Source organism: Poeciliopsis prolifica, unplaced genomic scaffold, assembly GCF_027474105.1.
Source record: "Poeciliopsis prolifica strain line A6 unplaced genomic scaffold, Auburn_PproV2 SCAFFOLD039, whole genome shotgun sequence".
Classification (NCBI taxonomy): Eukaryota; Metazoa; Chordata; class Actinopteri; order Cyprinodontiformes; family Poeciliidae; genus Poeciliopsis; species Poeciliopsis prolifica.
In genome coordinates, this window is record NW_026562414.1 from 1,605,700 (window position 1) to 1,619,358 (window position 13,659).

Below are 13,659 nucleotides of genomic sequence, written 5' to 3' on the forward strand. Positions count from 1 at the left end.
TGCCCCACAGCAAAAAATATCAAAGGTTCAAATCTTGCTAGGGGCCTTCTTGTGCAGTTTCCATGTTGTCCACAGCTTGCACCCAACTAGGAAATAAAACTCTAAACACTTCTTTTCTTGAGTTCTCATTTGTGATTCTGCACTGAAAATGTGCTGTTAAGAGGTGCAACTTTTAGATACATTTATCTAGCAAAAGAACAATTGTTAGTCTTTTTCATACAGTCCATTGACAACAAAGCTGTAATTATTACCACAATATGTGAAAAAAAAAAAATAACAGAACCAGTAAAAGAAATACTAACTAGAAATAAAGATTTTGTGTCATACAGAGACATTTTAACAACAGTGCGTGTGATGGGAACTTTACAAATCCTAATAAAAAAAATAAATTAAATTAAATCAATACTTAAGAACTCAAGACTAAATGGCATATGAGACTTAGTTTAACAAGAGTTTTTCTAAGTTTAAGCTTTATAAAAGAATATTGCAGAAATTTCCCATCAGTTAATCCCAAAAAGAAAAAAAAAAATCAAATAAATTATAATTCCACCAAATCAACTGAGAGTTTAGTAGTTAGTTTGTGGCCCAGATTATCTAAATGTGGGAAATGAAGATACAAATTTGCTTGAAAACATTAAGCTTTGTTGGGTTCACTTTTCTCTGCACATAGTATGCCTTTAAAGTTCATCATGATTATTTGATCTAAACTGTAAAACATGTTAGTTTCAAAATCAATTATTTCAAAAATGTCCTTATTTCTTTTACTAAATTACCAGACTATGTAAACACCGACACCTAAACTGGGAGAGCCCACAATTATCTTACAATAAAACTGTTCTAAATTCTAATAATATATCATCACACATTGATATGCCATTATTAAGAAACCACTGCTAATAACATGCTTGGCCTTTCATCAAAGCTGTTATTACTAAGAGCTTTGTCTGCTTCGCAACAAATAGGGAAGCTGCAGAGAGTCGAATAGCTGCAGCTCAATTATCTGTGACGCCAACCAGCTGTGTTCTGTATAAAACTGCCAACTCGGTGCAGAATTGCTCTGCTGATATTTAGGAAATCAGCACAGCTCCTGACAAAAGTCATATGTTGACATGGAGTATTGTCACCCTTCAGGTTGACAAGAGATGAACAGAATTTTTATTTTCTAGAATATGACTGAGATGCAGACACTGATGGATTAGATCATAATCTTTTAAAGCTTGTTCTTACCGTGGAAGCAAACTGCTTATCAGAGTTTAAATCTTCAGGCTCAATTAAGAAGACTGCTCAAATGTTTAATTCTATTGATTTATATATTGATTCAAAGTTTGTCTGTCCAACCCATCTCCTCAGATGACAAAAGTCATATTTTTCAAATTAAATGAATTCAGTTTTGCAACTCATTTTTTAGCACATTTTTGCTGTTGTTGCTGCTCCTTGCTTGAAATAAGCCAAAGAACAAATGTCACATAACAGACTGAAACAGACAAAAATGTTCTAAAACAAAACAAAAAAAAAAAAGTTTTAAGAAATTGGGAGAAAAGTTAAGTCTGAGCTATTCTGGCAGATCCACAGCCCTTTCCCCTCCAGTTCTTAATCAGACCATGGCAGGTGGGTTTCTTTTTAGAGGACCATAGGCTGCAATCTGAGTGGTAGTTTAATGTCCTGAGTAAATGGAGTAGACCTGACTCTTTTTTTTAATCATGCTGGGCCAAAAAGTGCTATTAATCTAATCAGTAAAATCTTTTGAAAATTTCTTTATTTTCTGCTTATGTCAGCTGTTCTCAATGTCAGCCTCCCTCCAAGACACTTGCATCCGTTTTTCACCAGTAGAAGATCTCAGGGAGCTTATTGGGAATCCACTCTGCATGACTGTAGATCATATGCTATGTACAAAAGATGAGTCAACATAAAATTTTATAGTTTATAAAACAGTTTGAAGCCTTAAGTTTATATTACTTGATCTTGATAATTTTAGTCATTTTTACATTCAAAGTGACCAAATTTTGATGAAACGTATCTGGAAAAAAAAATCAACAACATTAGCGCCAGTAAGTGTCACTTGTTAATTTGACAATAAGTTAGTGTCACTTTTAAAGTGTGCCATCTCAATCTTAAAATCCATGAGCAACGACTTGATCAGGGGTCTACCAACCCTCACCCTCGGCGCTCATTATTTTGCATACTTTAAATGTGTATCTGATGCAATGCACCTGTGCTAAACATGTGGATTATCAATTTCTTTCTGAGAAACTTGACATCATGCTGAGGAGGTGATGCAATCATTTGTGTCAGGTGTGTAGGATGAGGAGAATGTAAAGTACATGGTGTTCTGTCCACTCCTTTAGAAAGATTGATTTATGAGGGTAACTGCAGAGATCTTAGTTAAGTAGAGTGCATGCGTTTGACAAAACGGCTTTCTTGCTGAGTCATCACAGCTTTCCCACCTTAATTTGGACCATATTGTTGCAAGCAATCAGCCCTAAAGAGTGAGATTTCACAGAAGAGTTGAGTGGGACTTAAAAACACTGAGCTAATAAAACCTTAACTGCTTTCAATTTTTCTTCTTTTTGTTACGATCAAGAGATCCAGACTGACATCTATAATCTTGTCTGAATTGCACTGAACTTCACAATTTCTAATTCAAATTGCTCCCTTTTTACTTTGGTGTGGGGAAGCTATCATGGGGCAGTTTTCACTTGTTACTTTCACATCAGCAGAGGTCTGATTGCACCCGTCGAGGACTACAATCATTGCTCCCATTTCCTTTTCATGACTCAGTCAGAATTAATTCAGCTGCCCTTTACAAGATTAGACTTCAACCAGTCAACATAGCGCCCAACCATCTTTATATTATTTATATTTTGACAGATTTACACCCACACAAGAAACTTTCAGGCAGAAATCTCAAAGTATTAAGAGAACGGTCATATTCAAGGCTATTGATCAAGCTTTATAGTGGATAGCCCATTCAGGGTTTTGCAGTCCTCGAGATTGGTTCAAAACAAAGTCAATATGAGGCATTAGTTTCCATTTAAAGAGCCAATTATCTCCAGAACAATACTCTAGCTAAATAGACCCATGCATGGCTTCCTGGACCATATTTACATCTAATTACTCAAACCTTGAATATAGCAAAAAATTGTTTTGCAAAATATGATTACCTTGTACTTTAGGAACAGTTATTTCCTAAAGTAAATAACTGTAAAATGTATTCACCACTGCAATGAGAACTTGTGGAAGAAGTTCTCATTTATCAGAAAATAAAGATTAATGTGATGCGACTGTACAAGAGTTTGACTCAAACATTCTGAGCTAAATTGATCTGCAACTTGAATTCACATTTGTCATAAATTACATTTTTCCTAAAAGTAACTATGCTAATGTGGCTAAACAATCACACAAAAAAGCTGCTTTCATAAATGTAATTTTTCTTTTAAGCTGTTAGCAAAATTACTTTCTTTTAATAGTAAATTTGTAAATTGAAACTATATTGTAATATCAAGTTTTAACATATAAAAATATCTTTGTATTTATTATAGTAGCCAGCAAACATCAAAACATACTCCTACAATCAGCAGGTTTGTTTAAGGTAAGAGATTAACTACAGAACAACTTTGCATAATCCAGTTTTGATTGTGAGGATATGAGCCTTTGATTTATATCAGGTTCAAAGGGATGGTCTCCACAAAAAGATTAATCAAGAAATTAATCCCATTTCATAGAGAAGGAGGCTGGACCATATGCAAATACCACAATAATATAAAGCATGTTTCTGAACGCAACTAAATAAGCAAATTAATTTGATATTGATTATTAAATAGTCTCATAGCCCGAGTAACATGTAGAAAGTAGCATTTTGCAGCAATGTTATTTAGGGGAAAAAAATAAATTTTTTTCCCAAATGTTCCCTTTTTTTTTCTTGATTTACATGATTAAATGTATTAGGAAAGTTCATGATTATGTGATAATCTACATCTGTTGGGATGCGACATTGTGAGGAGGTCTGTGCAACAAGTAATAATTTACCTGCTTTTATTATTCAAGTCACCAAATTTATTTCTGACATATAAAACAGTTTGTTGCCATTTTCAATTTTTCCTCTGACACAAGAACCAAGTTCTTCAAAGTACCACATTAAGAAATCCAAGTGATATTTATTGCAAATGTATAACAAAAGAAAAGTAGCTTATTAGCTAGTGGCACTTGAATATGCACACCACCTCTTTAATGTAGGCTTAGTTGTTCATTAATATCCTGTTTGTTAAATTATCTTCTTTATAGTTACATCTAAAAGCTATTTTAAGACAGCTGCTGTGCTATGGTCACAGTTTGTTCACACCACTAAGAGCTTGGTGGAGCTTCCTGTGCTGCATACTGAGTATTGTGAGACATCAGTGCAACTTAATCAATATTCAAAACCCTAAGAACACACTGTTGCCCTTGATGGTAATTGTTCCAGCTGTTTTCAAAATACAATACATAAAATTTGAAAGGTTTCTCGATTTACAGCTTGCATTCACTCTGAAAGGGAGCAGCTTAAGTTCGTCAAACAAAAACAGCTACTTAAAAAAAAAATAAATAAATAAATAAAAAGCATTGAATCTTTTAATGCACAAAACTCAGAATGACTTATGACTGTGGGGTTCTCCTCCCATCCAAAAATATGAAAACGTTATCACGATAAAGAAAGCTGCACTGTGGCGTTAACCACATTACTTGCCAAATATTAGAATGCTAGGGTGCTGATGTGTGCATTTACTTCAGAGCACTTCTGTGGCAAAGCTCAGCATTTGCAGAACTGCTTGTTAACACAACTCTCCACGAGCATGACAATGAAAACTGGGACAATGTAGAACATTTCAGCTATAAGATATATAAACAGCTAAACTTTTTTCTTGTTTTGTTTTGTTGACTTTTGTATCAACGAGATCCCAATTATTTCCAACCACATGAAATCTAAGAAAGGTACACAGTGAGAGAAGTATGCTCAGGAGAAAAACAGCAATTCTGTCCTGCAGTTATGTGAAACTGAGCTAATGCAAAGGTACACTCATACAATTTGTGAAAAAGTATCAATACTCTTACTGTTTTTGCTTCCCCTGTCCCTAACCCGACCCATGCACATATTTTCCTAAGACCAAGCTTGACAACACCAATTTCGGTCTTGAGTGCAACAATAGCATTTGATTAAAATATTTCATTGTATAGAACAGAAAACAAAAACAATGTGTAATGGGATAAATCCTGTGGCTCAGTGGTACAGCAGGTATGCTTCATCTCTTACCCTGCTGTATTTAACCTCTTGTCCAGCTGCTAATTTAAAAAGGCCACTCCTGCCAAGAAAAGTGCAATAAAAATTTATAATGGCCAAAAAATGCCCTCACAGTACTGCATCTATATCAAGTCAGCTGTAAATAATAAGGCTAATTCCAGCCTTCAAGCTGTCAATACATTAAAGACTCATCTTGTTGCTTAATATCTTTAATCCTCTTCAGTTCTCATAATGACTAATTTCATTACACTCATTCAACTTATTTCAGTTTATGTCACTTAAGTTGCAAAATGTCTTGTGAAAGACTCCAGACTATTGTGCAAATGTGATTACCTTGTTGATTCCATTGATTGATCAAAATATCCACTGCCCAAAAACAAAATTGTATATGCTAAAAGTAAATGCAAAAGATCCTCACCTTATCCCCCAAATGTACCTTCCAGAAGGCATTCCTAACTCTACCTTTAGAAAAAACAACTCTGACTCCCTTCTTCTCTGCTACCACTCATGCAAATTCTTCTAAATCCAGATCTCTTAATATGAAGACCATGTATAACACACAAGGAGCCTTGGAAGGCTCAAAACTGTACTGCAGAGAACCTAAACACAGACCCACACCAGCAGCACCATCACCAGATCAGTTCTGCCTGTTTGGAGCTCATTAATGAATGCGCCGTTTCAGGGCTGGCCAGGCCCTCCCAACTCTGTTTACATTAGCGCTTCAGACCCGTGAAAATGGTTACAAGCAGACAGTGGTAAAACCTTACAGCGGTGACCCCAAAGCACAATAAGTCAGCACAAAAACAGATTTTTATAAAGCAATTGTGACCCTTTTCCATTACATACTTGTGAGGCTAAAAAATAAGCACTTCTCTCAATATGGGATAAAAAAAAAGGCTTGGTAATGATTGAAACTCATGTTAAGAGCCACATCTTCTCATTGTAGACGATTTACTACATTTCCGACAGTAATCGGGTAACTCACGGTGAGTGTGACCCGGAATTCTTTTTGCCCTTGGACTATTTCTGGAAGCAGGAGATGCAAAAAGTGAAAATTTGCATATTAGTGGACTTTAATTCTGGTTTAGGAATGGCTACACAATAGTTTGTTTACAGCCAGGGAATAAAAGCAAGAACAGATGACATCAAAACCAGCAATTTAAAGAAATTGATCACAACTATGCTCATGTGTAAGCCAAAGCTCAAATCAAGAAATATTAGTTTAAAGGGGGAAGACATATTGAAGTTCCACCTGCCAAACCGAAAGTGCAGCTTTAACTCATATTCCCAGGTGGTTTCAAAATCATTTGCACTTTCGAAAAAAATGTGACTAAGACGCTTCATGAGCTCGTTAGGAAGCATCTTGTGACAACAGCCCAAACTTTTCACAGGATGGGTAACTTGCAAAAGCAAAGCATGTGTTGATTACTAGAATGATAAAAACCAGGAAAACCATCATTAGAACTGAGGAAGCCTTTTGAATGAGAAATGAAACTTAAAGACTCAAACTGCCTTGTTTTAAAGACACGCATAGCACTGAATAAAATTAATGGCAGCATTTGGCATATAAACATCACTTGTGCATATTTCAAATTAGAGTAAAATTGCATAAAATTGAATTGTCAAAAATGCTATGAATCAACCTGAAATACACTATACATGACAAAGCATCTCAAATATCTGTTTTGAACTATTGGTGTGAACTTGTGGTGTAACCTAAGCACATTTCAGCTTAAGATCACCCACTGATGGCCTAATGTACATGGAAACACACCCTCCAAATATGGTTTAAAATGTGAGACAGACCTTTGTGTTGTGTTAGATAACATTCCCCCCCAAATTCTTATCATTGAATTGTTAACACTGACCTTAAGTGATGGAAGTGAGGGCTGTAATCCTTCAGATGTTGTCCTGTTTCTCCTATGACCTCCAGGATGAGGCATTGCCACTCTTGGCTTGGATTGATTATGGTAGACCCTCCCCTCCTGTGAAAGTTCACCACTATTCTGTTTCCCCAATTTGTGGATAATGACTCTTAAAGTGATATGCTGGCTTTCAAGACTGAGAGACGTAATAGATTTTGCTTCCCCATCTGTTTTTGCATTTCCTTAGATTGGGGCTTGAGGTAACACTTTCTGAAAATCATTTAACCTACTTTGAGCTTTTCTATTTGAGGGATTCTTCATTGACAGAACTAGTAGTAATCACAAAACTGAACTCAGCTGTGGTTAATTGGTTAAGTTTATGTATTCAAGTTCAGACAAACTCTTAAAGAGTAAATTCCTCTACACTACTGTATAGTGTAAAAAAAAAATAAAATAAAAAAATTGAAGACCAAAAACTGAAGGAAACCTTCAGCCAGGCAGTTAAATGTGACTTTACTACTTTTGCTCTAAAATATTCTTAACTTGCAATTTTATTCTTTAACTTAACTGTAAGTGGAAGGAAAAAAAATCATAGTAAGAAGTGACTTTAGAAGAGGAACTACAGCATAAGTTGCACTGACTTCAAACATGACATTACAACAACTTTTAATGGCACAAACTGAAACCAGTTCTTGCCACTATAGCGTATTCTCCATAGAAATCTATTAGAATTGAGTAAACAATACTCTAGAGGAAATAAACTACATTTAAAGCACAGTCAGTGCTTCATGGTGAGCAAATTCTAAAAGATAGTAGACTGTCATTTCTGGGCATCTGTGACAATTATTGATTTTAAACAATTGAAAAACAGGTGGAAAAGAGGAACATTATGGCACATGTATGTAAGGAGCCACGACTCGGTGTGGGAGGCTCACAAATGGCCCCTGTGCTCTTAATAAGCAAGACTTTAATTAGACCAGAAACACAAAGAAAGAAATCTGCCTGTTGAAAACCTCAGTGTTATCTATCAGAAGCGCTGGCCAATTAACAGAATAATTAACTGAACTAACGTCTCTCTTAAATGACTGTAACAGGCCGCTGTGACAGCAACGAGTGTATTTTAATTAAAGTGCCCTCCAGTTACTGGATGCATTTATAAAGCCCGCGAGGGATGCTTTACCAGTGAAAAGATATGTTCGTTGCAGCGTGAGCATTGTGAACACTTTGTCAACGTGGGCTAAATTGGCCACATATTGTTCGTCAAAGCTAAGTGGGAACAAAAGAAAAAAAAGAGAGAAACACACACAAAAAACCCAACTATTATTCTTCCTTGCTTACACCAAAAAGCTAATCTTCTCTGCCAGCTCTGTGACTTTCCTTATGGGCATCCAATGAAGCATGCAGATCAGTTAAAATTAAAGAGGGATCTGTAATGAAACTCCCCACAAAGCCCTCAAGAGTAACAAAATAACAAGACAGCCCATAAATAAGACACACTGAACAAGATCACAAACGATCAAGACGTGCTGGAAGTAGGAAATGGGATAATAAACGAGAGCAAGAAGTCATCCTGGTACTTTATTGATGGGTCTACGTTCAGTCTCCATGGAGAGAAATGTTTCAGAGTGTAACACAGAAATGTCGTGTAGCTGTCACATGCTATATTTAAATTAAGGAATGAAAAGTCTCTATTAAAGCCACTCAGTTTGAAATGCAAATCAATGACATCTTTAAGAACCCTGGCTTTGAGATGATGGAAGACTGAGTTCACTTTCTTAACTGCATGATTTATAAGACAAACTAGAGGTAGGTTTTGAAGTTAGCAGGTAAAGCCTAATTCTTTGATGCTTAAATGACAGATGTTTTCGACGCCAGTGTCCCCTTTTCTTGGATGAAAATATCAAACGATTACCTTCAGAAAACATCTTTTTGCTCTTCAAAAATTTATGGACACCTATGAGAGAGTCTCCAAATATAAATAGCCAATTCTGGGTAAAAGCCAGTTACTCCTCAATCCAGTAGAAATGTCTTCTGTGAAATAGCCTGAGTACGAAGAAAGGTAAGTACATCGCAATGGCCGAGGTCACTGACGTAGCTTAAAAGCTCCACAATTTCATGTTCCTCCTGTGTATTAGACCCAGAGACGCTGAACGGTCCGGACATTGCTGGGCTGTGGTCAACATGCCTCTTCTGTGTTGTAAGGAGAACTCACATGACATCAGTGGAGTTGCAGACTGGGGGTTGTGGTCCTAGTATTTAACAAAGGAAGAATGTATTCCAATAATTGGTTGACCAGACTATTCTTCACTGACAAAGTTTATTCAGGGGTGTTGAAGAAGAGACTCCAACAGATCACTGAATTTCTAATTGAGGAGACTTGGTTTCCCTCTTGTCTATTCAAGTCATGGCTTTCAGTGCACACTAGACCAATTTATAGATTAGAATTTGTAGCATCCTTGCAACAAAGTGGCGAGGATTTCTTTGCCTCAAGCAAAAGAGTTCAAGTATCACCATTCAAGTATCGCCAGTAGCGATATTAGGCTAGAGAATCAGAGCCTTATTTGCAGTAATGCTTCTCTCTTTTGTCGTAGTGGAATAAGAGCTCTGCCAAAGAGGTGCAGCTCTTAATTTGCTTCACTCACTCACTCTGGCAGCTCTGCTTGGCTTGACCAATGCCTGTCTGCTGTTGAAAGAGTTATAATTTATGGCAGTTATAGGAAAACTTTTCCACCACCATCAGTGTGCTTCTCTTCCTCACTTAAATACTTATTACTCACTTGCATGCCCGAGGTAATCCTAAGAAGTATAGGAATAGAGGTTGGTATCAGGATACACCTGAGACGAGCTTCCAGGTTGCAGACTTCCTGACTGGAGTGGGTCTGTCCCTCGTTTTTGCCACAGATTTCTCTTCAAGGCTTGAGGATTCTGTTTATTACAGGCTTTTTTGTTCTTGCCGGTTGCACCACTAAACCAAAAATGTGTCACAGTCTTTGACCCTATTGTTATTTAAAACTAAAGTTTTTTGGAATCATTAAAAAACCCCATATGGATCCAACATTACATCTAAAAAAACAGGCCAATTTACAAACTTTGTTTTATATAAAAGCTTTTTGAGAAGGCATATGCTACTAATCTTACAGTGTAACAGCAAAAAAACAAACAAAAAAAAAACAAACAAAAAAAATACAATGTCCATCATGTTTCCAATCCAGACCAAGGTGTTCACCCTGGACTGGATTTCATTCAAGCGGCATCGACCAACAGATATGATATCGATAGATTGTGGAGACTACACATTTCTGGGTTTTTCTAGATATTTCATGTTCGCAGTTTTAAACAGCCAGTCATAATCTGATAGAGCAGGGGTGGGCACTCCTGGTCCTCGAGGGCCGGTGTCCTGCAACTCTTAGTTGTCTCCCTGATCCAACACACCTGAATCCAATAGCTGAATCACCTCCTAAATGCAATCAAGTTCTCCAGAGTCCTGCTAATGACCTCATTATTTGACTCAGGTGTGTTGAAGTAGAGATGCATCTAAAAGTTGCAGGAGACCGGCCCTCGAGGACCTGGAGTGCCCACCCCTGTGATAGAGGCTAATTGGGATACCTGGTTCTGTTCTAAAGGGGTTTTCATTTTACATTTCAAGTAGAAGTTGATGTAGAATATATCAGAAATCCAAATTCAGACAAATCAGAAGTTTATCTGAATCTTTGTAGTTATGTGGAGTTCTTCCAGGCTCCTTGCTGGGGCCTATGTCATTCTTAGTATGTATAATTCCTTCAGGCCATATAATTATTGATGATGCTTATCCTATCTTTGCCAGTGATATTCAGCTGTGCTGCTCATTTAAGCTACATGAGGTTCACAAATTGTCCTCTTTGTTTAACCACTTAAACATTAAGTAGTGGTTGAATAATCTACTTATAAAGCCAGATTTTGACACCAGCCACTGGCCTGTATGACAATAAACAGCAACTGAGTGACTCAGGGCTATTGCTAAAACATAACCTCAAAATTTTCAAATGAAAATGTATACTTGATTATACTCTTTCTTCAGAGACAAGATCCTTCCTGTTTACCCAATTTAGATGAATGGAATGTCTATAGAACAAGTCATGCTTACATTTATAGCAGTAGCCCAAACACAAGTGGGAAAGAATTGATAAATGTGTAGTTCTATCCAAGCCATCAATCTATTTCTGCACCTAGTTAATCTTTTCAGTGGTCAACATGCACAGGATGGGCTAAACTCTGGACAGGTCACCAGTCCATCACTGGGCAAGATGGATTGCACAGGGAAAAACATATCAGTCCAGAGGGAAAAATGTGTTTGTTTCTCAAGTTTATTTGATTTGTGGTTATCAAAGACAATGCCCAAGAACATAAGTTATGAAAAAAGCCTTCATGGTGGGGAGGTTTGATATGACATAGCTCTTAAAAAAACAACAACATATCTTTATTTTAAATCTTAAAACAGCAAAGTAAAAAAAAAAAAAAGGAAAACAAACGACAATGGTGGAGGCAGAAAAAATGCCTAAAGAGGACAAAATCGTCATTGGAGTGCTTCTTTTTGGTGAGCCTCGGGACGGCTCGTGTATCGGTGCACCATACACTCTTCATACAACCTAATCATTGTTTGTTATCACTAGCGGTGGAGTGACAGGTGTTCGTGGTTTGATCTAAGTGCTAAGGGCCGATCAGAGTCCCCACTATCGCCACCCGAACACTGTCCACTCAAATATACAAAAACCAATAACTAGGCACATGGTCATGACATGGCCCCTTAGACTTACACCTCATACACAAGCACACATGATCACACACATCCTTCTCTGCTTTTCACTCTCTCTCTCACACACACACACATACTGTACAGTATACAATGCACAAGCCCCAGACGCACAAAATTAAGACCGTTCAAAACACTCGATAAAAGCACAACATGGTTTCAGTAAAATTAATTGCACATGATGACATGAAATGGAGGAAGCACGGTGAGATGACGAGAAGCATGGCAAGAAGAGGATACAGTACATTCAGTAAACAAAAGAAAGAAAAATACATGAGGAAAAACAAGGCAAGATTAGAATCAAAACCACTGGAAAGAATTAAATAAAAATCAAAACACATAATTTGATTTTTTTTTGTTTTTGTTTCTTCAGTCATTGATTCGAAGCTCGTACTGGGGCGTGCCAGGCTTACATTAGTCCCAGTGTCATTTCAGGACGGACAGCTCGGCCCGCTTGCGTGGAGATCTTAATTGTTTATTTTTTTCTTCTTTTTTTCTTGATTTGTTTTAAAAATCAATGTTCACGTCTACGTATCTCTACAAACCCGACGTCGAAACGTCAGGTGGGGGCACCGGGGACAGGGAGCAGTGGTAGGGTGTAAGTCTTCCGTGACCTGACGTATGCACAGGCATTTACAAAAGTGCACACACTCACACACGCATTCGCAGATACACACACTCGCACGCATACATACAGAGTGCATTTTGTTCCTATCACCCCTGGGTGCAGGCTTTTTCTTTTCTTCTCAGCTTAGCGCAGCGTGTACGCCTCTTTCTTCTGTACAAAAAAGGCAGTCTCCTTCCCTGGAACCGGAGACTACATGTTTCTCCATAATCTTTTTTTTCCTACTATCTTCTTTTTTTACTGGTTTTGAGAGTTGAGCAGTTTGTCTGCCTCGGGGTACAGTGGGTATTTCACCGTCTCAATTTTTTCCTTGACCTTGTAGGAGGGGTAGAGGCCTGTGCGTCCCAGCTTGCGGTTGATGCCTTTGGAGTATCCGTCCCAGTGGTTGCCAGCCACGCCGATCACGTCGCCAGGCTCCAGGGGAATGTCCTCGCTGTTGCGTGGCTGGTGCGGGTAGATGGCGATCTGATTGTGGGCGTTCTGACCCCCGAAATAGTAGATGTCGTCGAGGGAGTAGAAATAAGAGGAGGCGTCCGGATGGAGCGTCTGCATGATCTCATAGGCTACACGGCAAACCTGACAGAAAAACACAAGCAAGGATTATTTTTACAGTCCAAAAAGGTGCTTTAAAAAACTGAGTGAAAGAGTGCCCTGCAAAATAATTCATACTTTTTAAACTTTTCCACATTTTGTCACAATGCAACAAAAAGCTTTTATAAATTAATTCTGAACACAGCACCACAATACATTAAGTTCTGCTGTTGTTGTATCAATCTTCCAGACCCCTCAGGTCTTCTGGTTCTGGTCATCCCCAGAACCAGAACCAAACGTGGAGAAGCAGCATTCAGCTTCTATGCACCACAAATCTGGAACAAACTTCCAGAAAACTTTAAAACAGCTGAAACACTGACTTCCTTTCAATCTCAACTAAAAACCCACCTGTTTAGAGTTGTACTTGAAACATAATCAATTACGAATTTAACAATGGCACTTGACTTAATGTCATGTTTTGATTGTTGATTCTATGTTGCGTGACTCTGTTTATGTGTTTGTTATAATGTAAAGTACTTTGAAATGCCTTTTGCTGAAATATACTATACAAATAAAA

General features: G+C 37.5%; 1 protein-coding gene across 2 annotated transcripts in view; it reads right to left on the reverse strand.

Annotated features, from left to right (window-relative positions):
- Positions 1–11,462: 11,462 nt before the first annotated feature.
- fut8b (fucosyltransferase 8b (alpha (1,6) fucosyltransferase)) overlaps positions 11,463–13,659 on the reverse strand; it is a 105,699-nt gene continuing 103,502 nt past the window's right edge. For both annotated transcript variants that reach the window (XM_055054278.1, XM_055054279.1), the window contains exon 10: positions 11,463–13,127. In XM_055054278.1, the coding sequence (XP_054910253.1) occupies positions 12,789–13,127 (339 nt within the window). In that variant the 3' untranslated portion in view covers positions 11,463–12,788. The remainder of the gene's footprint in view (positions 13,128–13,659) is intronic.